We start from the raw sequence: 25,243 nt of genomic DNA, 5'->3' as shown, positions 1-25,243 counted from the left end.
GCCCTGGCCCATTTTGTTGATCAATGTCCAACCACAAGGATACGTCCTGCTATGGAGCTGTACAAGGTCCAAAGCAAACAAGGGAGAGGAAAAATTTGGCCAAGAGTCATGTTGGCCTTTTTCCCTAAAGTGTATGAGAAGGACGGGGGAGGAAAAACCCCCGTGCCTTGCTGCCCCAGATTGTGGTTGTTGGCTATGGTCCCCTTGTAAAGGGGGGGCCCAGGAAGCTCGGCTGCACAGGTATTGGGGTATCGGCCTGGGGGTGTTTTGCAGTTGATCTACTATGGGGAACAGGCTTAAAGTACAACCTGGGTTCCGTGATGTTGGTCTCCACCCATATCCTGAGGCCGGATTCACACGAGCGTGTTCGGTCCGTGATATACGGTCCGTATGTGGGCCGCATTTCCCGGACCGGACACACTGCAGGGAGCCGGGCTCCTAGCATCATGCTTATCTACGACGCTAGGTGTCACTGCCTCGCTGTGGGAAAACTGTCCCGTACTGTAATCATGTTTTCAGTACGGGACAGTAGTGAAGGGGGAGATGAGCATTTGCTAGACAACATTGATGCCACTTATCTCCAGAGGAAAGAAACGTATTAGATGGAGGAAAAAAATCTATCCTGATGGGTCTGACAGGTCTCATAGATATTAGAATGATCCTACTAATTTTAACAGGTTTCACCGACAAAAATCTAATGTTTGTGGCAACTTTAAAGGCGGTGTATGAGATCAGAGGGTTTTCCCCAGAAACAACACCTCTCTTATCAATGGGCTGCGTCTTTTATTCCAGCTTATTGCAGCTGCTATTCAAGTAAATGGGGTTGAGCTGCAATACCAGACACTGCCTATGACCAAGAGTGGCGCTGTTTCTGGAAAAAAGAAACAGAGCCTTTTTATAAATCTCATACAATTCCTTTAACTCTGGGGTTGAATTATTTGCGCATCATTATAACTCTCTGTTTGACGATAGTGCAGTGGGTTTACCTGCAGGCCTATGTGAAACCACATCAGTAAGTTTTGCCAAATGACAAAGTCAACTCTGCCGTATTTGACTAATCAATTCAACCTGGTCACGTTATAAAACTGAAGATTCAGTAACAAGTGTGGGGAGCAATACTAAAGTCTAAGCAAATGATATGAACTATATCAACGACTGCATCTCCTTGAATGCAATGCAGACATTTATGTATAAACAGCCTGTGTGTCCAATTTTAAATAAATATCCCGACTAACATAAATCTAAAGAATCCTGCAGCGATTTACTCTCTAAACTTTAATTTGGATGTTTTTTGGTCTGCAAATGTATTCTTAATGAATAGTACTAGCTCTGTTGAGAAGACCTTTAAATTGGGCCTTCACATGGGGTTCACATGCTCTCTTCTGGTCACCCACAGAGTGATGAGTGGCTCAGGAGACGTGCCGTTCTCACACTGAGAGCAGAATTCAGGGAACTCGTACTCTGTAGGAGATGGGAAGAACACGGTAATTTGCATAGTGATGAGGTCTATTTTTGAGATCTTGGCTTCTTTAACAAGGACAGTGCAATTAGCCGCTCAGAGGCGCCTCCGAGGCACTACTGGTAAGAACCTATGGATTGTGGAGGCCGCCTGCAGAGGAATTATACAATATAAAAATCCAGCATTTTATCTTCACCTGTATGAGAAGTCAAGAACACCTCAGAGGAATTTACTTAAGTAAAAAAAATAATTAAAAACTATCATGTAGACAAAACCTATCTATTAAAGAGGCTCTGTCACCAGATTATAAGTGCCCTATCTCCTACATAATCTGATCGGCGCTGGACTGTAGATAACAACACGGGTTTTTATTTTGAAAAACGATCAATTTTGAGCAAGTTATGAACAATTTTAGATTTATGCTAATTCGTTTCTAATTAGACAACTGGGCGTTGTAAAGAGAAGTGTATGACGCTGACCAATCAGCGTCATACACGTCTCTTCATTCCAGCCCAGCTACTTTCACTGCACAGGGTGATCTCGCGAGAACACGCTGTGCTGTGTGAGTAAGTCCCACAGAAACTTTACCGAAGAGTCGGGAGTGTGAATAGACATCGCATCCTGGCTGGAGGTGATGTCTATTCACTCTCAAGACTCTTCAGTAAAGTTAATGTGGGAGTAAGTGACAGCACAGCGTGATCTCGTGAGATCACGCTGTGCTGTGAATACAGATGGACATGAAGGAAGAGAAGTGTATGACGCTGATTGGTCACTGATTGGTCAGCGTCATACACTTCTCTTCACAATGCCAGGTTGGTAAAAAGTAAAAAAACGCCCAGTTGTCTATTAAGAAATTAATTATCATAAATCTAAAATTGCTCATAACTTGCTCAAAAATGATTGTTTTTCAAAATAAAAACCACTGTTGTTATCTACATTACATCGCCGATCAGATTATGTAGGAGATGGGGAATTTATATTCGGGTGACAGAGCCTCTTTAAGTCCAACCCGCGATAGGGCATATGGACTTGATAAAGAACGAGGGGTCCACCTTTATGTTCCAGGTTGGAGAGCAACTCACAAGAGCAGTTCTTGCTTGGGTAGACTATACCATCCATGTATAACGGGACAGGTGGAAATGTAGTACTACATTTCCCCTGCAGGGGGCTAGATTCCTTGTAAATCAGCATTGAGTTCATTTTAAGTTTAATCTTTTTCATAGCTGTTACCTTCAGCTCACTGCATACAGATTTACACTGCTCTCATTGAGCTCAATACTGTCTGTATAAATTCACATGCAGTTAGCTCCCCCTAGTGGTGTCTATATGTAGCCAAAATTATATTATATAGCAAATGACAAAAACAGAGCTATCCCTACACAGTTTTATATTATTAAACAACTAAAAAAAGAACTAAAAAAATGGTATATCTACCCTGAAGACAATCCCATCTATGAACTCCAACCTATGATAGGGCATATTGACTTAATAGAGGGGGAGGAAGATCTCCCAATATGTGCCAAATGGAGAACCACTCGCAAGAGAATCTCTTGCTTGGGTAGACCAGACCGTCCATGCATAAGGGGACTGGTGGAAATGCAGTTACCTCCCCCTAGTGGTGTCTGCAGGAAGCCAGAATTGCATTATTAAGCAAATTACAAAAACAGAGCTACCCCTATACAGCTGTATATTATTATACATAGTAGATTTTGTGCTCAGCTCTCAATGGAAGATGGGCCCGGTCTGAGTTTTGCTATGACATACTTCATCTAGTAGTTTAGAACCGTGGTCTCACCAACTATTGTAAAACTACAACTCTTAGCATGCCCTGACAGCTACAGTAAGTCTAGAGGTTAACATAGAGCTATTTCAGAGTGAGGGTTTATTAATAACCTGTTTTTAGTGAAGCTGTGGCATACACTAAGGAGGGAAGGTCTTATAGCAAAACCAAAATGGGTCTTCCTGCTGACCGACGACTGCCATTACCAATAACCCCCAACTGCTGGCCGCAGGTAATAACTATGCCCATCTACCCCATATAGGCATTGATTACAGAGTTGGAAAAATGGATTGTTCTCCAATTTATATATTTTTTCATATAGAAATTGGAAATATAACAAAAAAGTCCATATGTATGACGTATCCCAAGACATTGAAATAAGCATTCAATAGTCATAGGGTATAAATACAAGGCTATGTAGACTCGCACAGAAGAAATCAGTAGGCATAAAACAGTTAACTGAAAGCTGCAGGGGGACAACTTTAATTCAAAAATGTAAAGTCGTCTGAAGGTGAAAAATTCTATATTTAAAGTCTGCCATCCACCATGCAGATAGGACGTTCCAGAATTGATCCCATTAGATAATGTTTTTCCTATTTACTTTTTAGTGAGACAAGCAATTTGGCACCCCTAGAGCTACAGAGCGAATACCACCTCAGTGTGCCAGGCCTTCGTCCTGCCAGCTACCATTCTCTCTGCATCGCAGAACCTGTTTCTGAGGTGTTTTACCATTCTTGCCAATGACCTTGGAAACAAAAAATCTGCACTCACAATACAATCTGTTCTCCACATATTACAATGAAAGGTTTAAGACACTTCAGCATTCGACAAGTGTATTACCTTGTATCACACCGGGCTCTACAGCTGACATAATGTCAGCTTTGCAGCTCATGACAAGCATTTATTTAAACTGGTGTTTAATTATCGTCTCTTTGCCCCTGGCATTGGGGCTGGTAGGTAACATAACACTGAGGGCAAACTAAATAAACTGACATCCATTTCTATTTATGATCGCTGTAAAGTGGCCATAGACATTAGATTTTAATTGGCAGATTTACCTGATTTTGAAAGTATGCGCTGACAGCCCCCTGACATTGGCCGTCAAGGCAGACAAGGATCTGACGGGTTGGATTTTAGCTGTTAGAGCCTTTGCTTTAAGGCATATACACACTATAGAGGAAGATCATGGTATGGGGCCCAAGGAGAAGGGGACCTGTATCCTAGTTACAAATGGCTGATCGCCTATGACCACTGCAAATAAGGGGGAAGAACAGGCCATAGAGACATCCTGCCCTATTCAACAAAGTGGTGAAGGATAAACATGCACCATCCCTGGGGGAAAGGTGTGGACCCATTTTGATATTCAATATGGGGCCCTCCCTATGTCATCCATTGCTTATGAGGTACATCGAAGCCACTTCTCCATCCTCACGAACACTCTATCGAGTCTAATGTGCTTGCTAATGTGGTAGGTAACAGTCTGATAGTCGGGTAACTCGAATAACACAAGATAGGCTGCTGTAAAAGACGATGGTAAGAAGCGCGGTGCCAACTACTCCATGGAGTTGTTTGTCAAACCCAGAACTGGATAATGCAACAGGACAAACTTATAGCCAACGTTCCCTAAAATTAAACACAAATGATTGCATTTCATAAATAATTGGCAAGGGGGTTAATATTTAAAGAGGCTGTCCTCTTTGGGCAATCTCTACTTGTTGGAAGGGTTCCTTGACAATAAGCTGATCACAAAGTGCCCACTGCTGAAACCCCCAGCGATCAGCTGTAATCTGTGGGGGAACCTAGCAACGAGTGTTCAGTTTCCCTGCAGCACCACCACAGGGGAAACTGAGCATTACACAGTGCTCATCCATATCAATGTGTTGTCTGTGTATCGCAGGACACAACAGGTCCTCCTGAGTAAGAGACACTCTTTGTAACTGCTCTGCGCTCTCACCAAGAGATGAGGAGCCTAAACAGAGGGTATATAATTTTAATTTTTTTTCTAAACCGGGCAACCTCATTAAGTAGTGTTGCAGAGAATGGATTTGCCCTTTAAGAGTAGTAAAGGCAATGTAATGTATATATATATATATATATATATATATATATATATATATATATATATATATACATACACACAATGATATCCTGTCTATATGTTCTACATAATACGGTATATAATAAATACATACATTTCATAGACTGGTTAACGATTACAACTTATTTTCTGAAAGTCTGCAGCAATGATGTGTTATAAGGAAGACAACAGTAATGGTTATGGTAAAGGGTAGCCATATGGCCCACACTCCAATGCCAGGGTCATCGATGGCTTGCATAGAAGCCTTTGTCCTTGCTCTTTTGACGTAACTGAGGATGTATTTGTGTCAACGTATCCGCCCTGAAGGTGATAAAAGTACATTCACATTGGGAGCACATAAAGCAGGACTGACAGAGGCACAGACCCCGGGCACTATTAGAGAGCACAATCCTGACAGCGCACAATGAGACTGACAAGCAAGTCAGAGAAGCAAGACAAGTTGAGGGAGACAGACACACATGGAGCAGCATTGATAGACACAGAGATCTCTCCGGCTATGCATTGTGAACCCAAGACGGAAATAAAAGCAGCCGTTGACTCCTTACAAAAAACATGTTTATATGTAGAGACCTTTCTATCAACTGAGACAAATCTCATCATGTAAAGGAAAGAGAGAGAAATAAAGTCATTGTCCCAGAAAGGGTATCTGACAAGATGCAGACTGGCACCACTTAATATTCATGGGGGGATTATTACAGAATACAGAATCATGACAGTAAAGGATTTGACATGATATAATTGAATAGTAGGAACTTTGTTTCCGGCAGTGAAGGCTTAATTTCTGCAATTATTAAAGTAGATGCCTGTTGTAGAAACCCTATTATCAAATACCCTGTTAGGGAATTGAATGAAAGGAGTATTCCTATGTTGGACCTTTATGGCATATCCACAGAATATTCCAAAAATGTCCAATAGATACGGGTCCCCACCTCTGGGACCCACACCTATATCTAGAATAAGGCCCCTTGACCCCCGTCCTACCATCTCCCACTGTAGCTGGGCTCCCGCCACTGGGTTACAAGGTGCCTGGGAGTATGGAGATAGCCAAGCTTTCTGAGCTATGCTCTTTTTGTAACTCCAATAGAAGTGAATGGGAGTTACGGAAAAAGCATGGCACAGAGAACTACGCTGTTTCCATAGCTCCTGGTTTCCGGAAACAGCACAGCTTCCTGTAATTTTTATTCACTTCTGTGGGAGTTACGGAAATGGCGTAGCTCAGAAAGCTCAGCTGTTTCTGTACCACTGGCCACCTTGTAGCTCAATGGCCGGAGCCCAACAAGCAGGAAAAGGTAGGAAGATGGTCAGGGGGCCCATTTCTAGAGATAGAGAGACACGCATCTATCAGACAGATGTCAGAGATGGGAATACCCCTTTAATGGGACCCTCATCTATTAGCCAGAGTAAAAGTGGCTACAAAGAGTCACTTCTACTCTGGAGGACTCAGCACATCTGTGCATTACATGGACAGCCCACTTATTTTACTTGGAACTTTGTAATACTTCAGTTCTCCTGTGGTGGCACTGCAGGGAAATTAAAAAGTTGCTGATTCCGTACAGATTACAGTTGACGATTGAGGGTCTCAGCATTGGACTTTCTGTGGTCAGCTTGCTCTCAGGGGACCCTTCTAACAAAAAGGGATTGTCAAAAGCTTTAAAGGCTCCGTGAGATGGGGCAATTGTAAATAAGTGATCATAATACTTCTTAACATCATAATGCTCCAGTAATTCCACCTAACTTAATCGCTATGAACACTTGTTGACGTTTGCATTGGACTAATGGTCAGACCATGTTATTAGGGCTTTTGACACATACTGTGCTGCATAAATTGAATTTGATATTAGCTTTTTAAGTCATTTATGCAATATAAGCACATTTGCTATTAGTTGCTAGGGGCCTCAGGCCTACATTTTTTAAACTCTATCATCATTCTCATTTTATTTCTATCTGAATGGAAAAAAGAATTACAGTCATTAATATTAATTAAATGTAATAATTGTAAAAAAATTTATGATTTCCAATGTATTTGCCTTACATCCATGCTTGTTGCAGGGTTTTACCTAGCTTCTAAGAAGGTATTTTAAGGGTGTTTTCCAAATTTGAAGATTGTGAGCCATGTTCTTGTTTAGACATTGTGTAAACTTCCATTTTCCATCATTTATCCCCATTACCTCCAAAAGTTCCTCCAAAAGTTATCCTCTGAAATTCTCCTTACAATACAATAGATTGGGTATTGGTGTCTAAAATATATTAGAGGATAAAGATATCATGTGTGACTGGTTCTGAGCTGTAGTACCAGACAGCCCATGAAAAAAAAGTTGGTGTTTTTATGGAAAAGCAAACCCTTTATTCTAATCCCTTTAAAAGGGGTTTGCAATTTTGATTAGGGAATTCTTCACACCCTATAATAAATAATATTCATGACCCCACGGTTTACTGAGCAAAGATATGAAAAGGATTGCAATGCAAGGTGGGTACCAGCCATGTAGATCCCCAAGCTATTGTCACATTCACTAGACATATTGGCCGTGGGTATTGATACACACCGCAGTCACTTCCAATCAAGATCCAGAGAGGGGACAGGGTATTAAAAGGGTTGACCCATCTGGACAACCTCTTCCCTAAAAAAGGATGTTGTTGGCGATCAGTGTTATCGGCAGAAGAAGCTGCACATTTCTTCTGCAGTGGCCACTGCAGGACAAATGGGGGATTACCTGGCGCCCATAAAAATGAATGGATGACCATGTGAGCTACTCTCGTGCTGTGGCCTAATAGAGAACTGCCCTGTGCTTGGGACCCCCTACACACACACACACACACACACACACACACACACACCTTTTAATAGGCCATATAAACAGAGGCTACCCTAATAATACATGCCAATGATGCAAAGAATAAAGGGTCTTATTCACTGACAGCAAGCAGAAATCTTGAAACTATGAATTCAAAAACAAATGATAGTATAAAGTTGCAGAACATTTAATTATACAATGATTAATTATTACTTAGTTGTGTAGCCTTAGTCTTAAACATCCCTCTGCAGGGCCGCAGATATATGTGATGGCGGCCCTGTCCCTCTGTATTAAATATATATGTTAAATGTTAGATTTACGCCTGTCTCATAAGGAAGGAGAAACAGAAAAACATATAGCAACTTTTCTTACAAGCACATTTCTAGAAAACAGACATAATAAGATAACAGAAATCCATATACAAGGGCTAAGAAATCATCAACTGAGCAATTCATCGACTATGTTAGGGGGTAAGATACTGGGAGGAAGGTGTTATCTGTAGGGGAGATCATATAGATGAGGGAGAAGGAATAAGAAAAGGAGAGATGGAAGGAAAGGAATACATGGAGGTTGGAGGTATCAGCAATGCGGTGGGGGTGCAGAAACTTTGTAGAGAAGCAATGAAGCACCGTCTTGGTGCTCAGCCTGGCGTACAACCACTGGCGCCCACAAGGAAGATGAATGTTTGAAGAAGGGGGAGCAGTAAAGAATATATATATATATATGCTCTGTATATATATATATATATATATTTTTGTTATATATATATTGATAAATAAGAAGTCCACACAGTGAATATCATAACATAGGGCAACTCACGGTGAATTAAGGTTGGAGACAGACGGGCTGCGAGATATTGCACCTTGAGTTTGCTTTACAAAACTGCACATGCAAGAAAAAAAAGTGAGAAACAAAATATATCAAACCATAACGGACATGTGAACGGCGGGAAAGTACCAATGTTTTACTCCACTGGGAACATTCAAATAACACGGGGACACCATAGGGATAGTTAAAAAAGAAAGAAGTCAAATTTTGGTTCTCTCCCGCTTTATGACGAGAAAAACAAAAAGATTAAATTAAAGAAACAAAATTCAGGAGGTGTCATAACAAAGGGAGGTGGTAGAAGGTGCACAGAAGAACAGGGTTGAGGTAAAGTGTGGAGAAAACATGGAGAATGGGGACAACTGGGGAGGAGGAAATGGTCAGAGAGTCACAGAGAGGAATCTTGTGGAGGGGGCAGAAAGTGAGGACGGATGAAGATGGTTGTGGTTCTAAATCATATTTATAGGGACAGGAGGACTGAAATTAGTGATCCAACTATCCATCCATCTATCTATCTATCTATCTATCTATCTATCTATCTATCTATCTATCTATCTATCTATCTATCTATCTATCTATCTATCTATCTCATATCTATCTATCTATCTCATATCTATCTATCTATCTCATATCTATCTATCTATCTCATATCTATCTATCTATCTATCTCATATCTATCTATCTATCTATCTCATATCTATCTATCTATCTATCTATCTATCTATCTATCTATCTATCTATCTATCTATCTCATATCTATCTATCTATCTATCTCATATCTATCTATCTCATATCTATCTATCTCATATCTATCTATCTCATATCTATCTATCTATCTATCTATCTATCTATCTATCTATCTATCTAATATCTATCTATCTATCTATCTAATATCTATCTATCTATCTCATATCTATCTATCTCATATCTATCTATCTCATATCTATCTATCTCATATCTATCTATCTCATATCTATCTATCTATCTATCTATCTATCTATCTATCTATCTATCTCATATCTATCTATCTCATATCTATCTATCTCATATCTATCTATCTCATATCTATCTATCTCATATCTATCTATCTCATATCTATCTATCTATCTATCTATCTATCTATCTATCTATCTATCTATCTATCTATCTATCTATCTATCTATCTATCTATCTATCTATCTATCTATCTATCTATCTCATATCTATCTATCTCATATCTATCTATCTCATATCTATCTATCTCATATCTATCTATCTCATATCTATCTATCTATCTATCTATCTATCTATCTATCTATCTATCTATCTATCTATCTATCTATCTATCTATCTATCTATCTATCTATCTATCTATCTATCTATCTCATATCTATCTATCTAATATCTATCTATCTATCTCATATCTATCTATCTAATATCTATCTATCTATCTCATATCTATCTATCTATCTATCTATCTATCTATCTATCTATCTATCTATCTATCTATCTATCTATCTATCTATCTATCTATCTATCTATCTATCTATCTATCTATCCCATATCTATCTATCTCATATCTATCTATCTCATATCTATCTATCTCATATCTTATCTATCTCATATCTATCTATCTATCTATCTATCTATCTATCTATCTATCTATCTATCTATCTATCTATCTATCTATCTATCTATCTATCTATCTATCATCTATCTATCTATCTATCTATCTATCTATCTATCTATCTATCTATCTATCTATCTATCTATCTATCTATCTATCTATCTATCTATCTATCTATCTATCTATCTATCTCTAATGTCCAATCCATGTACCTAAATAGTAACTTGCATAGTCTGGTCTTTACAGAACATTGCCATTTTACACTATATTTCACATTTCTCCATATGACAGGTCGGGTGGTATGGTTAACAACACAGTGACTACAGTAGGAAAAAACACACACATAAAGGGTTAAAATACAAAAAAAAACAAAAACAAAAAGGCAACTCATAGAAAGTGTCAGCTCTTCAGAATAGCAGCCTTTCTAACTCTACAAGAACGAGCAATGACTCAGGTTCTGCTAATTTAAAGTAATTTAAAAGTCTCTGGCATTCAGATGGTTAAATTGGCATAGAGTCGATAACTGATGTAGATATATCGATGAATAAGATCATACTGGAGTGAGTCATTGCGGACTGGCCGTACTAACAGAACAGGCTATGCCATCCTCGCTGGGCCGTCATTTGTCACCTGATAACTTGTTAAATCCTCTGACAATGAATAAGGAGCCTGTTTATCACTCTGACTTTTTGCCATAAATCTTGTTTGTTTGCTCAGAATTTAGGGATGGAGTCGCGGGTAGACTGACTCACGGAACAGCCAAATAAATAACACTTTTTTATTATTATTATCGAATGACCTGCGTTACTTCACAGAAAATTCCGTCACTTGAGATTCGCCTTTATTATTATTCAGGGTGATTTTTTAGCCTGATTACGGTATATTCAGCTCTTCTGGCCAAGTATTAATGACCAGTATCGGTTTTGATCATAATTGTTACCATTGTAATTGGAATTCTGAATATAAATGTTTTAGCATCAGTCATGCCCTATTATTGTGCCTCCACATACATATACAGGAGAGTCTTTAGACTATGTTCACACCTGCATCTAGGGTGTTCCATCAGACGAGCAGAACAAGAAAAAAACGGAAGCGACAGTTCCGTTGCACCATGGATATCACCGATGGCCGATATCCATACCCACTGACTTTAATGCGTTCCGTCGGCTTTCCATGTGGGCGTCCGTGATATTACCGGAAACAATAGCGCAGCATGCTGCGCTATTGTTTCCGGTAATCTCGGCCGGAGCTGTGACGGAAACCCCTGAGCCTCCAACGCAGATGTGAACAAGGCCTTATTCAGTCATCAGTATAGGAATGACCAATGTTACAACAAACGTCAATGAAAATTTTAACCCCTTAGTGACCACTAATACGCCTTTTTACGTGATTCACTAATGGGCTTTAGGCTAGGCTGACGCCTTTTCACGTCAGCCTAGTCTAAGTCCTGCACGGGTCTCCCGTGCAGGCAGGAGCCGGGGCTCTGCTGTCTGATGACAGCTGAGCTCCTGCTCCAACGCCCGCGATCGAAGTTTACTTCGATCGCGGCCGTTTAACCCGTTAAATGCCGCCGTCAATAGCGACCGCGGCATTTAACTTTGTTTACAGAGGGAGTGCGCTCCCTCTGTCACCCATCGGCGGCCCGCGAATGCAATCGCGGGTCTCCGATGGGGTGTCATGGCAGCCGGGGGACTGATAAAAGCCCCCAGGTCTGCCCTGGGCATATGCCTGTTAGGACGCGCCGGAGGCACGTCCTAACAGATTGCCTGTCAGATTTACACTGACAGGCAATAATGCTCTGGTATACGAAGTATACCAGAGCATTATAGCAGCGATCGGAACATCACACAGTAAAGTCCCCTAGTGGGACTAATAAAATCAGTCATCAAAGTGAAATAAAGATTATTAATAAAAAGTACAGTCAAAAAATTAATAAAACCATTTTTTTCCATAAAAAGTGGTTTTATTTAGTAAAAGTGTAAAAAAAAAAAAAAAGTACACATATATGGTATCGCCGCGACCGTAATGACTCCATTAATAAAGTTAATATGTAATTTAAACCGCAAAGTGAACACCGTAAAAAAAAAACGCAAAAAACTATGGCGAAATTGTAATTTTTTTCCATTGCCCCCCAAAAAAGTCATAATAAAAATTAATCAATAAGTCCCATGTACCCCAAAACAGTACCATTCAAAACTACGTCTTGTCCCGCAGAAAACAAGCCCAAAAAATCACTACATTGATGGAAAAATAAAAAAATTACGGCTCTTGGAAAGCGACGATGCAAAAGCAAATAATTTTAGTTCAAAAGTGTTTTTATTGTGCAAAAGTCGTAAAACATAAAAAAACCTCTACATATGTGGTATCGCCGTAATCGTACCGACCCATAGAATAAAGGTAACATGTTATTTACGTCGCATAGTGAACGGCGTCAATTTAAAAACGCATAGAACAATGGCAGAATTTCAGTTTTTTTTTATAATCCCCCCAAAAGGGTTAATAAAAGTTAATATAAAAATTATATGTACCCAAAAATGGTGCCATTAAAAAGCACAACTAATCCCGCAAAAAACAAGTCCTCATACAGCTATGTAGACGAAAAAATAAAAACGTTATAGCTCTTTGAATGCGACTATAGAAAAACGAATAAAATAGCTTGGTCATTAAGGCCTAAAATGGGCTGGTCACTAAGGGGTTAATGTCTTTTTATGTCTGTAAATAGTAAACATCTCATTCTGATGTCAGAACATGAGGATTATACGGAGATAAGTGGTGTTACATAGGCGCCGCTTATCTCTTCCGGCAGAGCAAATAAGTTTAGTGTGCCCTTCTAGCACCATTTGATAATCCAGAATCCTGATAATTTGACAGTCCTCATTAATGCCAGATTAATGGAATTGTACTATAGAGATAGTGTTGATGGCTATTCAACCTGTTATCTAATATCATAAATATCGCCTCATCTATCATTCTTTCAATTTTTATTTTAGATAATTAAAAATTCCCTCAATTTTTCTTTTCTGTCAAATTTTTCGTTTAGTTATAACTTTTTGGGGGGAAATCTTAGTGGCAGCCGATATGACTGTTATTACAGCTACCTATGGAGTTCTCACTCAGCTTTCCCAGAATCCTAGCGGAATATACCTAGTTATACAGCGACAAAGGAGCAGAGCATATATCACAGTATAAATTTACAGATTTGCTATTAAGGGCTCTGGGAAAGTTGGGTGATAACCCTGTGGGTGCTGTGATGGTGGCCATATTGGTTGTCACCCAACTTACCCAAAATCCTAGAGGAGTCTGTCGAGTTATACAGCGACAGGAAGCAGATCATATATCGCAGTATGGATATATAGATTTGCCATAAAGGAGTCTGCACAAGCTGAGTGATAACCCCGTGGGAGCTGTGATGGTGGCCATATTGGTTCTCACCCAGCTTACCTGGGAACAAATATAACTATAAAGATATGAATGAATGGATTTACTAACAACGTGATTTTTTTATTTATTTACCGGGAACGCTCTTAATTTGGCACCAGCAGTTTTGGATACTTTTTTTACGTGGGGAGTTTTTCGATTTCATATCGGCAGTACTGTATCACCAGCAGTCCGTCATATGGGCTAGATTGTGAATTTAGGCAGCCATCTAACTGCATCCATCGTACGTAAAAGCCACGTCCATCTGCTCAGGAATGCTCGTTCATCTGACTTACACATCTGCTTTTTAATCTTTTTATGTGCTGGAGGGGGCTTTAACAGATTGCCCTTTTCTGTGTCCCTGATCGAGGTGTGAGGCTTGTAATAGGAAGAATTATGGATGTACAGTACTCTCTAGAAGTACTGTCTATTGTTGGCGTGAGATGTGCTTGAATTGGTTCTGAATATAATTTTTCATGTAATTTAAAAAAAACAAAAAACCCTAATTAAAGGAATTGTCCTCTTTGGACCTTTTTGTTTCCATATGCCCATGTAGTGCATGTGATGGAATAGGAAGAGGGTCTCCCAGTTGGGACTCTCTCTATTACCCGCAGCAGAGAACCACTGCAAGAAAGCTGCCTTAGGCATCATTTACACGAGCGTAATATACGCGCGTGCGACGCGCGTGATTTTCACGCGCGTCGTACGCACCTATATTAGTCTATGGGGCAGTGCAGACAGTGCGTGAATTTTGCGCAGTGCGAGTGCGTTGCGTAAAACTCACGACATGTCCTTTCTTTGTGCACTGTTCGCGCATCACGCACCCATTGAAGTCAATGGGTGCGTGAAAACCACGCATGCCGCACGGAAGCACTTCCGTGCGAACTGCGTGATTCGCGCAATAGCTGTCAAACTCTGAATGTAAACAGAAAAGCACCACGTGCTTTTCTGTTTACAAACAACCAAACGGAGTGTCAAAATGATGGCGGCTGCGCGAAAATCACGCAGCTGCGCATCATACACTGATGACACACGCAGCTGTTATGTGCCTTTTGCGCCGCGTTTTCTGCCTTACACAGATGCCTATTCATTCCAATGAACCCCAAATAATGCTGGGGAAACTAAGCACTTGCTAAGCAGTTCCCCAGACCATAACATTTCTCCTAAAGTGGACAACTCCTTGGTAGGGCAATTCCACCCTACAGCAAAAATCACAATGCTTGATTTGGGTCTGAGCATAGTCAAAAGGGCCAAGAAAGTGACAACCACAAAAAGGCTTTCGGAGATATTGTCACTTCCCTTCTGCAAAGCAGTAGAGGGCCTGACAAATCTTGTCTTGGGAACGTGTGCGTATTGCGCTCTGCCACAAAGCATCATGGTCCCCGTATTTCGAAACCATGAAAATGGCATTTATGGGTATATTCAGGAGGTGTGGAGTGGAGTCAGGCATCTAGATCCCTACAGATCCCTACAGATCCCTACAGATCCCTACAGATCCCTACAGATCCCTACAGTTATTTGATTTTACCAATGAAAAAAATAAATTTTTGTCTACTGGTTGACTGCATCTAGACTGGACATTGAGTCACATATGGGAAGAGTGCACTGACTGAAAGCTGTGAGGGGGGCACAACATAGAGTGTAGTTCCTTACGCTGTAATTGAAATATTCGCCGCTGACATGGGACTGACTTCTGCCACCTCCTTGGCTTTTTGCAGCGCCAATTTCTGATTGGTTGCTTCTTCCATCTCCTCCTCATCCTATAACAGGAAACACTCATTTTGTGATTCAAATACAGTAGAAAATGACACATACATTTTCATATATCAAATATATATATGAGTACATACAGGAAAAACACGCCGGTGGTACAATGTAACCTTGCTCAACTAGTGACTTAACATTTCTAATCAGAATATATTGTACTTTGCAGGTAGCCCCCTTTTTCCAGCAGCCCTCCCAGTTAGATGAGTCACCGGAGATAAATAGGGATCAGGTCAACATTTCCAGTAAAAAAAATAGGGGGATTAATGTCCATTTCCCCAATTAGCCTATTTAACAAATTTTGGTGCAGAATGACAGCTAGGGCTGACCAGAGAGACATTATGAGGTCTTTGATATCTCGGTATCCAGTATAGATCTGTCCGTTAGGCCAGCTACCCTTTATTGGCTTGGGGGTTAATGTGCTAGGGAGAGCAACTATGAACTATTAGGGCATTTTATTAAAGGAAGGATGTCCCCTATTCAGGTTCCTAATCTGTTGACAGAGCAAAATGGGGCTACAAAGAACGTCTCTGTCTCTCTCTCTGGAGGACCCAACAGCCTATTGATTTCAATGAGCACCATGTAATGTTTCATATTTCCTGTGATGGCGCTGTGAGAAGATTAAACACTTGCATATGGATAACATGATAGCTGATCGCTGGAGTCTGAGCAGTAGTACAACCTGGGATAGGATTATTTTCGGAGGACCCGCCTAACAAAATTAGTTTTCTAAAGGGGCCAATTCCTTTAATGGACAGAGTATTCTTTTGGGGTGCACCCCTGTGTGTTTCCTGCTCATTTACCTGCACACCTCATGTCTATAGTAAATCTAATTGTCTACTTGATAAAATCAATTAACCATAGAAATTCAATATTCATTGACGACATGGTAGCGCCAACAGTGGGGTAACTATTAAGAGTAGAGAAGTTGTTGTCACTCTCGGCTCAAGAGCCTAAGAGGACCCTAAAGGCCCCTTAGCTAATAAGAGGATAGAAATACTATAAATGACATGTGACATTTGGGGGGCCCTATTACAGCTTTTGCATTGGGGCACCAAGGTTGTGAGATCTTTTTGAAGACTATTTTTTAGACCCTTTCAATTCTGGATAGTGAATGAGAAGAATAGCAAAGGGTGCACCAGGTATAGTAGTAAAATGTGGAAGACAGAAAACACTACTACATATATACAGAAGATGATGAGGTCTACTGCATTCCTGGATTTCAGGACTGGACTGTACAATCTATATTCTGAATGTGCTTTAGTCATATCAAGGCACAGTTTACACAGGCTCAATAATTTATAGTAGAGGTTTCCAGCGAATGATAACATACCTTTGTCAATTCCTGTGCGTTAGCCAGATTGTCAACAGCAATAGCTAAGAATACATTCAAAAGAGTATCTTACACGAAGTTAAGGATAAAACTCAAGGTTACCAAGCTATATTATGCTCTTATTATACCCAAGCAGAAAATCTGTCATAAAATACTCATGTGTGCCAAGGGGGTATCCAGTTTGGAACCATTTTATATTTCCCCTAAAGCTACATGTATGTATGTATGTATGTATGTATGTATGTATGTATGTATGTATGTAAGTATGTATGTAAGTATGTAAGTATGTATGTATGTATGTAAGTAAGTATGTATGTATGTAAGTATGTATGTATGTAAGTATGTAAGTATGTATGTATGTATGTATGTATGTAAGTATGTATGTATGTAAGTAAGTATGTATGTAAGTATGTATGTATGTAAGTATGTATGTATGTAAGTATGTATGTATGTAAGTATGTATGTATGTAAGTATGTATGTATGTAAGTATGTATGTATGTATGTAAGTAAGTATGTATGTATGCATGTATGTAAGTATGTATGTATGTAAGTATGTATGTATGTAAGTATGTATGTATGTATGTATGTATGTATGTATGTAAGTATGTATGTATGTATGTATGTAAGTAAGTATGTATGTATGTATGTATGTAAGTATGTATGTAAGTATGTATGTATGTAAGTATGTATGTATGTATGTATGTATGTATGTATGTAAGTATGTATGTATGTATGTATGTATGTATGTATGTAAATACTATACAAGTGGAGTTAAAGCTTCACCTTTAATTATAATCTATCGTCCATATAGCCAGCACATATACAAATTTAACAACTTTGTTATATATACTCATGACATATTCTGCTGTGTACACTTACGTTTCAGTTATTTTTTACTATCAAATGTAGGAGAAAATATGTGGTTATCTGGAAACAAGCAGCAAGCAGGCTAGATGCTGTTGATGGATCTTGAAGTAGATTTTTTATTATTATTATTATTATTATTATTATTATTATTATTATTATTATTATTCTAGCTTGTAGGAATAGCCAGGGCAGCTGACATAATTAAGACATAAATATTTAAAACTCAATGACAAATAAAGATCCTAGAAATGCAAATACATATAAATCGATCCCCTAACAAATAGCATATGGATGTTTATACTTGTATTGGGGATGGGTGGTTATGGGCATATTGGTGTTAATGAGGCAATCAGACCACAACACATTCATAACGGAGCACTATTATGCATACAAAGTACTAAACAGCAGCGCATAATATAAATAATACTATTCCCAATACTAGATCCGCCAACAGCAGCATATTGACAGTGTTCAGATAGCAGCAACAGACTTTTTTCTACACTGCACATGTAAAAAAACAAAAACAAACGGTAAAGTAAGTAAAACAGTGAAAAGGTAATGAAGGTATATTATAAAAATCTAAATTTCTATGTTTAAAGCTGTGTTCACATCTGCTCTTCATATTCTGTTTTTTTGCTCCTTCATAGAAACAGAAATATAATAAAATCTCCTGAATCCATCACAAGACGAACACCAACGGCGCCTGACGGAATTCACTGACTTTAAAGGGTACCGTCGGGTGTCCATCATAGTGTTCGTCGTTTTACCCAAAAATATCCTGCGCTATTTTTTCCTTAATTTTTGATTGGATCTCCTAAAAACCCAACTCAGACGCAGATGTGAAAACATCCTAACTTACATGCATAGAGGCCAAACAAAGCAGAGAGTAGGTACAAAAAAAAGACACATAATCGGAGTATATTATGTAAAGAACACCTCTAGTAGATGATGACTACTGATATTACCTAAAGGAGTAGTAAAAGATTGTCAAAAAATGTTTTTTTTCCCCCCAGAAACAGCGCCACTCTTGATCACGGGTTGAATCTGGTACTGCAACACAACATCGTTTAGGTGAAAAAAAACCTTAAAATAACAATGGAGTTTATAATGTAGCTGGAAGAATGTTTTTGGTAATTTGTTGTACATTTTAAACTTTTTCACAAGTATAAAAACCTACTCATAAATTTACTTGATATGGACGTAAATCAAAGGATACAGTTTCCAAACAATGTCAGAATGATGAAATAAACACAGGAGTACATTCCTTTGCTGACGCCTCCTTGTGACTCGATGCCAAAGTACATGACAGTGTTCCAGTCCTCTCCTGTCAGGATCTACCGACAAAATCAAAGATGGAAAAAGACAATAAGGTACGTGCCATACTCAACGTGGCATAAGTACACGTTCAGACGTAGCAGAATTTTTCCGCTGCAAATGTTGCTGCAGATTCGAGGCAAATACGCAACGAATCTGCAGCAACATTTGCTTATTTGGCAGGTAATGCAGATATCACAGCGGACTTGCCACAGATGTCAGTTTTTTCATTGCAGAGGCTGAAATCCGCAGTGAAATTCTGCTACTTCTCCGTAACATAATGTGCATGCTGCGGAGAGAAAATTCTGCACCGCAGCCTAAATTCCGCACAGTTATTTTCCGCAACGTCTGAACTAAGTTATCTAAACATGTATAGAAACCAATGTGAAAAAAACGGCTGCTGCAGATTTCCCCTGCGGAAGGTCCGCAGCGGAATTCAACAGCAATTCCGCCACGTCTGAATGTGCCCTAATAGTCTCAGCAAGCTCTGCTAACCAAAAAGCAATTGTTGGCCTGAACTCGGCATACTACTCACCTGAAAAACAGTTAGTATGGCTGTGGGGAAGGTGTCAAAATTTGTATTTCGTGTTTCTTCTTCAAAGTAAAACCTGCAAAAAATAAGGTACATTTATGTCTATATATATATATTACATACCACTAGCAAAGAAAATGATCGACTACAGCCACGAGAGGCACAGAGAGTTATACAACCCATTAAAGTCATTTGTGTGTCTATGGCAACAAAACAATTGTTTCTGACCAATAGAAAATGGGACCAAAATTGATCACTAACCCTTGATATAGACTCAGTGATCTTCTGTCATTATAAAACCTCAAGGATACTCACTGTCCCCCAAAAAGTTGCATCCCAAGAAGAGCAAAGACTACAATGAAGAGGAAAAGCAGGAACAACAGGCTGACAATGGACTTCATGGAGTTTAGTAACGAAACCACCAAGTTCCTGAGAGAGTTCCAGTACCTGAAAATACAACAGACACAGGTTGACAGACTGTCTGGGTCAAAGGACCTCAAATTGAGCTAGTAAGCCAATAAAAGTGGATTAACAGCTGTAGATTTTATTAAAAAAATAAAAAAATAGGGCATGACAATATGTATAAATTAGCAAACGTTTACAAATTTCCAAACAATCTGTAGAGGTGCAAAGGTAACGGAGAGGATTCTTACTTTGTGACCTTAAATATACGGAGTAGACGTAACGCTCGGAGGACACTGATCCCAAATGATGTTCCTGGTTTTACTGCCGCCCAGATCACCTCAAAAATACTTCCAACTATCACCTGGAACAGTAACATGGATCATATTATTGACTACATTCACAAAAACACTAGCATAGAAAACAAGCTGGTTGCCCCCTTGCGTTAGCATAGCCTTTTCCAACGGGGGTAGGGGTAATGCGGCTTCTTAGGATGCTGGACAAGTAGACGGACATAAGGGTAAGAAGACGCTAGTTCATCTTTCCTTCCTCTACTCTGATCTGTTTTTATGTTCTACTCCAGTTGTCTCCAACCTGTGACTCTTGAGCTGTTGCAAAACTACAAGTCCCACACTGCCTTGACAACCAAAATCTGTCAGGGCATGCTGAGAGTTGTAGTTTCCAAACGGTTGGAGACCATTGTTCTACTTAAATAGTTTCTAGAGGTTTATAAAGAGTGGACATCCATTGGAGGTCTCCAAGGTCCCTCTTCTCCTTGTCCTTCAGGTATTACCATATAATATACAAGAAACCTATTCATATTAGTATTTCTTTAATAGACAAATGACCAGTCTCGGTGGGAATGTGTTATATAATGCAAACATTTATAATAACCTACCCCAAAATCAAAGCAGTTGAAGGATGAGTGGAAGTAATTTCGAGGTCCCAGGCCATACATCTTCATGGACATTTCCGTTAGAAAAAGCCCCAGGAAAACGAACTCCGCAAAATCTGAGAAGGGGGGGGGGGGTGTACATTTTTTACTCAAATTATTCTTCTCATTTCACCTATAGGAGGCAGCCATATTGTGAAATGTGGATCAGTGATGTCATGAACACGGTTACAATTTATATTTGTGATGATGCAGCCTAAAAAGTTACTGGGAACCATTACCATCCCTGGAGCTCCTTCTCTGTGTCTACAATGCTACAAATATTGTTCCAGTTATCAAAACGGCGGCCCCAATATTAATTATTTACAGGTGCAAAATTTCCACACGGACTTAATTCTACAGCTACATACGACCTGTTATATTTCTTCTGACAAAAACAATACTTTGATATATACGGTGCTGCAACTAAAATAGGTTAAACGTCATCATTGATATAAATAGTAACCTCGTGCTAGGACAGAGCCTATAATAAGGAGTCTTAAGCAAAGGAGTCTTGAAAAATGTTATGTGCTCACACTGCGTAGCACCTGCTCATTGATAGACAAAGGGTCCAAGTGAATTTCATTTTTTTTAAAAAGTCCTTATTAAAAAAAAATTCCGTAAAAGTGCCCATGCAATTAAAGGCTTATCCCCCATTGAAAATATTTTTTATTGCCCTAATGCATCTAAAATATAAAAAATGAAGTAATTTTGCAGATAGTCTTTACTAAAAATCCTCTAGCGTTTTGTGTATACAGCTCCGATAAAGACCTACGTGTCTCCATGGTAACAGACGACAAACACACCCTGTGTGTAGTCTGATTCTGCAAGCATAGGCCCTCCCCCTACTTTTTGCTGATCTACCCAATGTAAGTTAACAAAGATAGGGGACAATTGAAAGGGAGTATGCCTGCAGGATCAGACTACACACAGGATTTGCTTGCAGTCTGTAACCATGGCGACACATAGGTCTGCATAGGAGATGTAGACTTGTAGATTTGTAACCAAGACTATTTGCAAAATTTTGGATGGATTAACTGCCTGGTGCTCAGAGGTCGTTAGGCTCTTGGGGGATGGGGACTGTTTTGGTCCATACTGAGGTACAGCTGTGATGTTGGTCAATATGTGAATACATTGAGGACGGAGAGATACCATGTTATGTAGATCATGACTTTACTTATATACATCCTCTTATGTTCATATGTGGGACACAAGGTATATTATATATATTATTTTTTTTGCTTATTGCATATTGTATTTTCTGTATGCTTTTGTAACAGGGCTGTGTTTATGGGGTTGGGGTTTGTTTTGTACTGTTTGTACTGTAATACAAAATCACAATACAAATGTGTTGAATTAATAAAAGACTATTTGCAAAATTGCAATATTATGAATTTTAGATGCATTAGACCAATAAAAAAAGGTTGCTAAGGTGGACATAGCCTTTAATGTTCCGTGTTGGCTAAAAATAAATTGCTGCTAATTGGCCAACAATAAGATTTGTGCTGGATAATGAAGTTGTTGTGATAGACAGTAGCATTACAGACTATGAAGCCAAAATGTTGTCACGTTATGAACGAATGTTCAGGTACCAAACAATGTGTGAAAATATTCTGGACTAATGAGTCTTGCCCGTCTATGTTAAAAAATGTCCAAAATCACATGATACTCAGATCATTCTCAACCATAGATGTACAGATACGTCAGAAAATAAAGCAAAGAACAACCATTTGGTCCAATAATCTGTGATTCTTTGGTAATAAAACTATTGTATCTGACTGATGGAAATGTGGTTCAACAGCTGAAAAGTTTATAAGACATGCTTAAAGGGATTGTCCATTTTTAATATATGTTGGTGGAAGGTTCTGGGACATTCACCAATGTCTTGAACTGGTTCCTCGAGGTTTGCACCATCAATGGGGGTTCAAGTTCTGTAACCCCCCATGATATTAATATGTCCGAAAATATTGAAAATGGAGAACCTCTTATAGAGGATCAGTATCACACCTGGGGGCAATGCCCAAGAGATATATACAAGAAATTCATAGGATTTAAATATATAAGTGCAGTGATTTTATACAGTCTTATGTGGTAGTGAATAATTCACGGGGCTATAATGACCACATCATTTTATCCAATGTTGCCTGTCCAGTGTAGCGGTCCCTGGTACTTACATAGGGCTTTGGTGAGCCATGCAGGCTGGTTGTAGTGTACGATGGCAACACAAAGAGTGTTCAATGCCACTACGCACAGTACAAACCAATAGAAACTCTGCGCTTTCACCATACGACGGATGAAGAAACGGAACATCTTCTCTTTGCGGCGGAGGTAAGACGAGCTTTCGTTTTTTCCACTTTTCAAGCTGGAACGGGCAAATGGAGAACCTGTAGGAGTTGCAATTCAAAACATCATTAAGAATGTTAAAAGCCAGTGGCTAGTATCTAAAAACATTTTGTAACAGTCGCGAAAATGAGTCCTTGCTGGAAATATTTCGTGCTTATGCATCAAAGGCATTTTAAGGGAAGTCCTATAACACAACTAAAATGAAGGCCCCTTTTTTTAAATAGGGGAGGCCTAATATTTGTTCATTCGTTCCCCCTTCTCATCCTTTTTAGGACGGACAGGCAGCGTACCCTTAGTCTGAGTCCCTTCTAACCTGTCTACTAATGCTGCTGTATGTTTAAGAGGGGTCGCCTCTTCTGATAATTCACACCACCCGTAAGAAAGACCAGCACTTATAGAAAAGCAATTCAGTAGAATGCACATTAGCCAGATTGTTAGAAACTTCATACTAGTGATGGACACTGTGGCAACATGGCTGATACTCTACGATACACTATATGATACGCTATGCTAATGCTGCCCATGATGCTCAGGGGCCACCCATGATGAGTTAAGACTGAGCCATCACCAATAAACTGTCACTGACGTGTCCTAACCTACTTTTATGTAGAAACAGCGCCACTCTTGTGCATGGGCTCTGTTTGGTTTTTTCAAGATCTCTGCATGCTATCAGTGAATGTAAACATTATGATTTACATCTGGAGGCTAAACTCTTTACTGACCTAATACATCTCACATCTAAGAGTTTGTTACAATGGTTTCCAGGCTATAACATTCTCAGTGAGCTAAACAGCCTGGACTTCAGGCTAATACATTCTTCCTGCACTGATGCATTGTAGCAAATTATCAGGACAGGAAAGAGATTTGTGTCGCTTTACCTCACAGAGTGGATACAATTGTAGCAAACCCCGAGCTGTGAGAAGTATTAGGTCTGTATTAATATAATAATTATATAATTAATGACCGATCCTGCATACCCCCAATTACACAATTTCCCCTTTATCATTACTATGAAGGCACTGTGGTGGTTACTAAACTGCAATTATACGGTATGCCCTAAATTGTGTGTCCTTAGGCACAAGCCCAATTTGTCGATACACTGGATAAAGCATTGATCACTTCTCGGTATCCCAGATATCTCACTAGGAGGTTATGAATCTCATAATGTGAACGGATCGGTTACATCTGGAAAGACGTTTTAATGGAAACGTCTCCTCTTATCACATTAGCACTGGCTACATAATCCACAATCAGTCAGTAATTGGCTTGAAGGATTTTTGGTAACAATGTTAACCACAAACCCAATCGAAGGTGTTCAGAGATGTCCTTAAATCCAGGGAGACGTTTCCAACCTTAATTATACATTGCTGTCCAGAATTTATTATTTATAAGATTGGCTACTGAAGCAGAAACTCACGTACATATTGAGGTTACAGCAAAAGAAGAAGACGGGGGAACTTAGCAATGCTCAGATTTTAGAAATGACTCATCTAACAAAGCCTGTGAAATGTCGACCCTGGACAATTCTGCTTTGTACATAGACCTCTATTGCCTGAGTAAAAAAAAAAAAGCTCTGTGCAATCCTGCAAGGGTCGGGATCACAAGAAGACAATTCCTCTTTGATTCTACAAGACAAGTTCATTTTTTGCAAGACATTGAGGAGCATTAAATCCAATATTGTCAAAGAATTATACAATTATCCTATGTATCGTGAACAATTTCTATATGATTTAGCTGATAGGATAAGTCGACTAATCGTTACATGTCAATAAATGATAA

At 39.3% G+C, this 25,243-nt stretch overlaps 1 protein-coding gene across 10 annotated transcripts in view; it reads right to left on the bottom strand.

Moving 5' to 3' along the window:
- CACNA1B (calcium voltage-gated channel subunit alpha1 B) overlaps positions 1–25,243 on the bottom strand; it is a 214,581-nt gene that overhangs the window by 64,754 nt on the left and 124,584 nt on the right. For 9 of the 10 annotated variants that reach the window (XM_075835026.1, XM_075835028.1, XM_075835025.1 and 6 more), the window contains exons 10-18: positions 23,296–23,505; positions 21,089–21,201; positions 20,442–20,554; positions 20,104–20,235; positions 19,792–19,864; positions 19,159–19,276; positions 17,075–17,142; positions 15,631–15,737; positions 8,949–9,011 (exon numbers count right to left, since the gene is read on the bottom strand). In XM_075835026.1, coding sequence (XP_075691141.1) covers positions 8,949–9,011; positions 15,631–15,737; positions 17,075–17,142; positions 19,159–19,276; positions 19,792–19,864; positions 20,104–20,235; positions 20,442–20,554; positions 21,089–21,201; positions 23,296–23,505 — 997 coding nt within the window. The remainder of the gene's footprint in view (positions 1–8,948; positions 9,012–15,630; positions 15,738–17,074; positions 17,143–19,158; positions 19,277–19,791; positions 19,865–20,103; positions 20,236–20,441; positions 20,555–21,088; positions 21,202–23,295; positions 23,506–25,243) is intronic. The other variant, XM_075835032.1, reaches the window with a different exon arrangement.

This window comes from Rhinoderma darwinii, chromosome 8 (assembly GCF_050947455.1).
Source record: "Rhinoderma darwinii isolate aRhiDar2 chromosome 8, aRhiDar2.hap1, whole genome shotgun sequence".
Taxonomy (NCBI): domain Eukaryota; kingdom Metazoa; phylum Chordata; class Amphibia; order Anura; family Rhinodermatidae; genus Rhinoderma; species Rhinoderma darwinii.
This window is presented reverse-complemented; position numbering and strand designations above follow the sequence as displayed.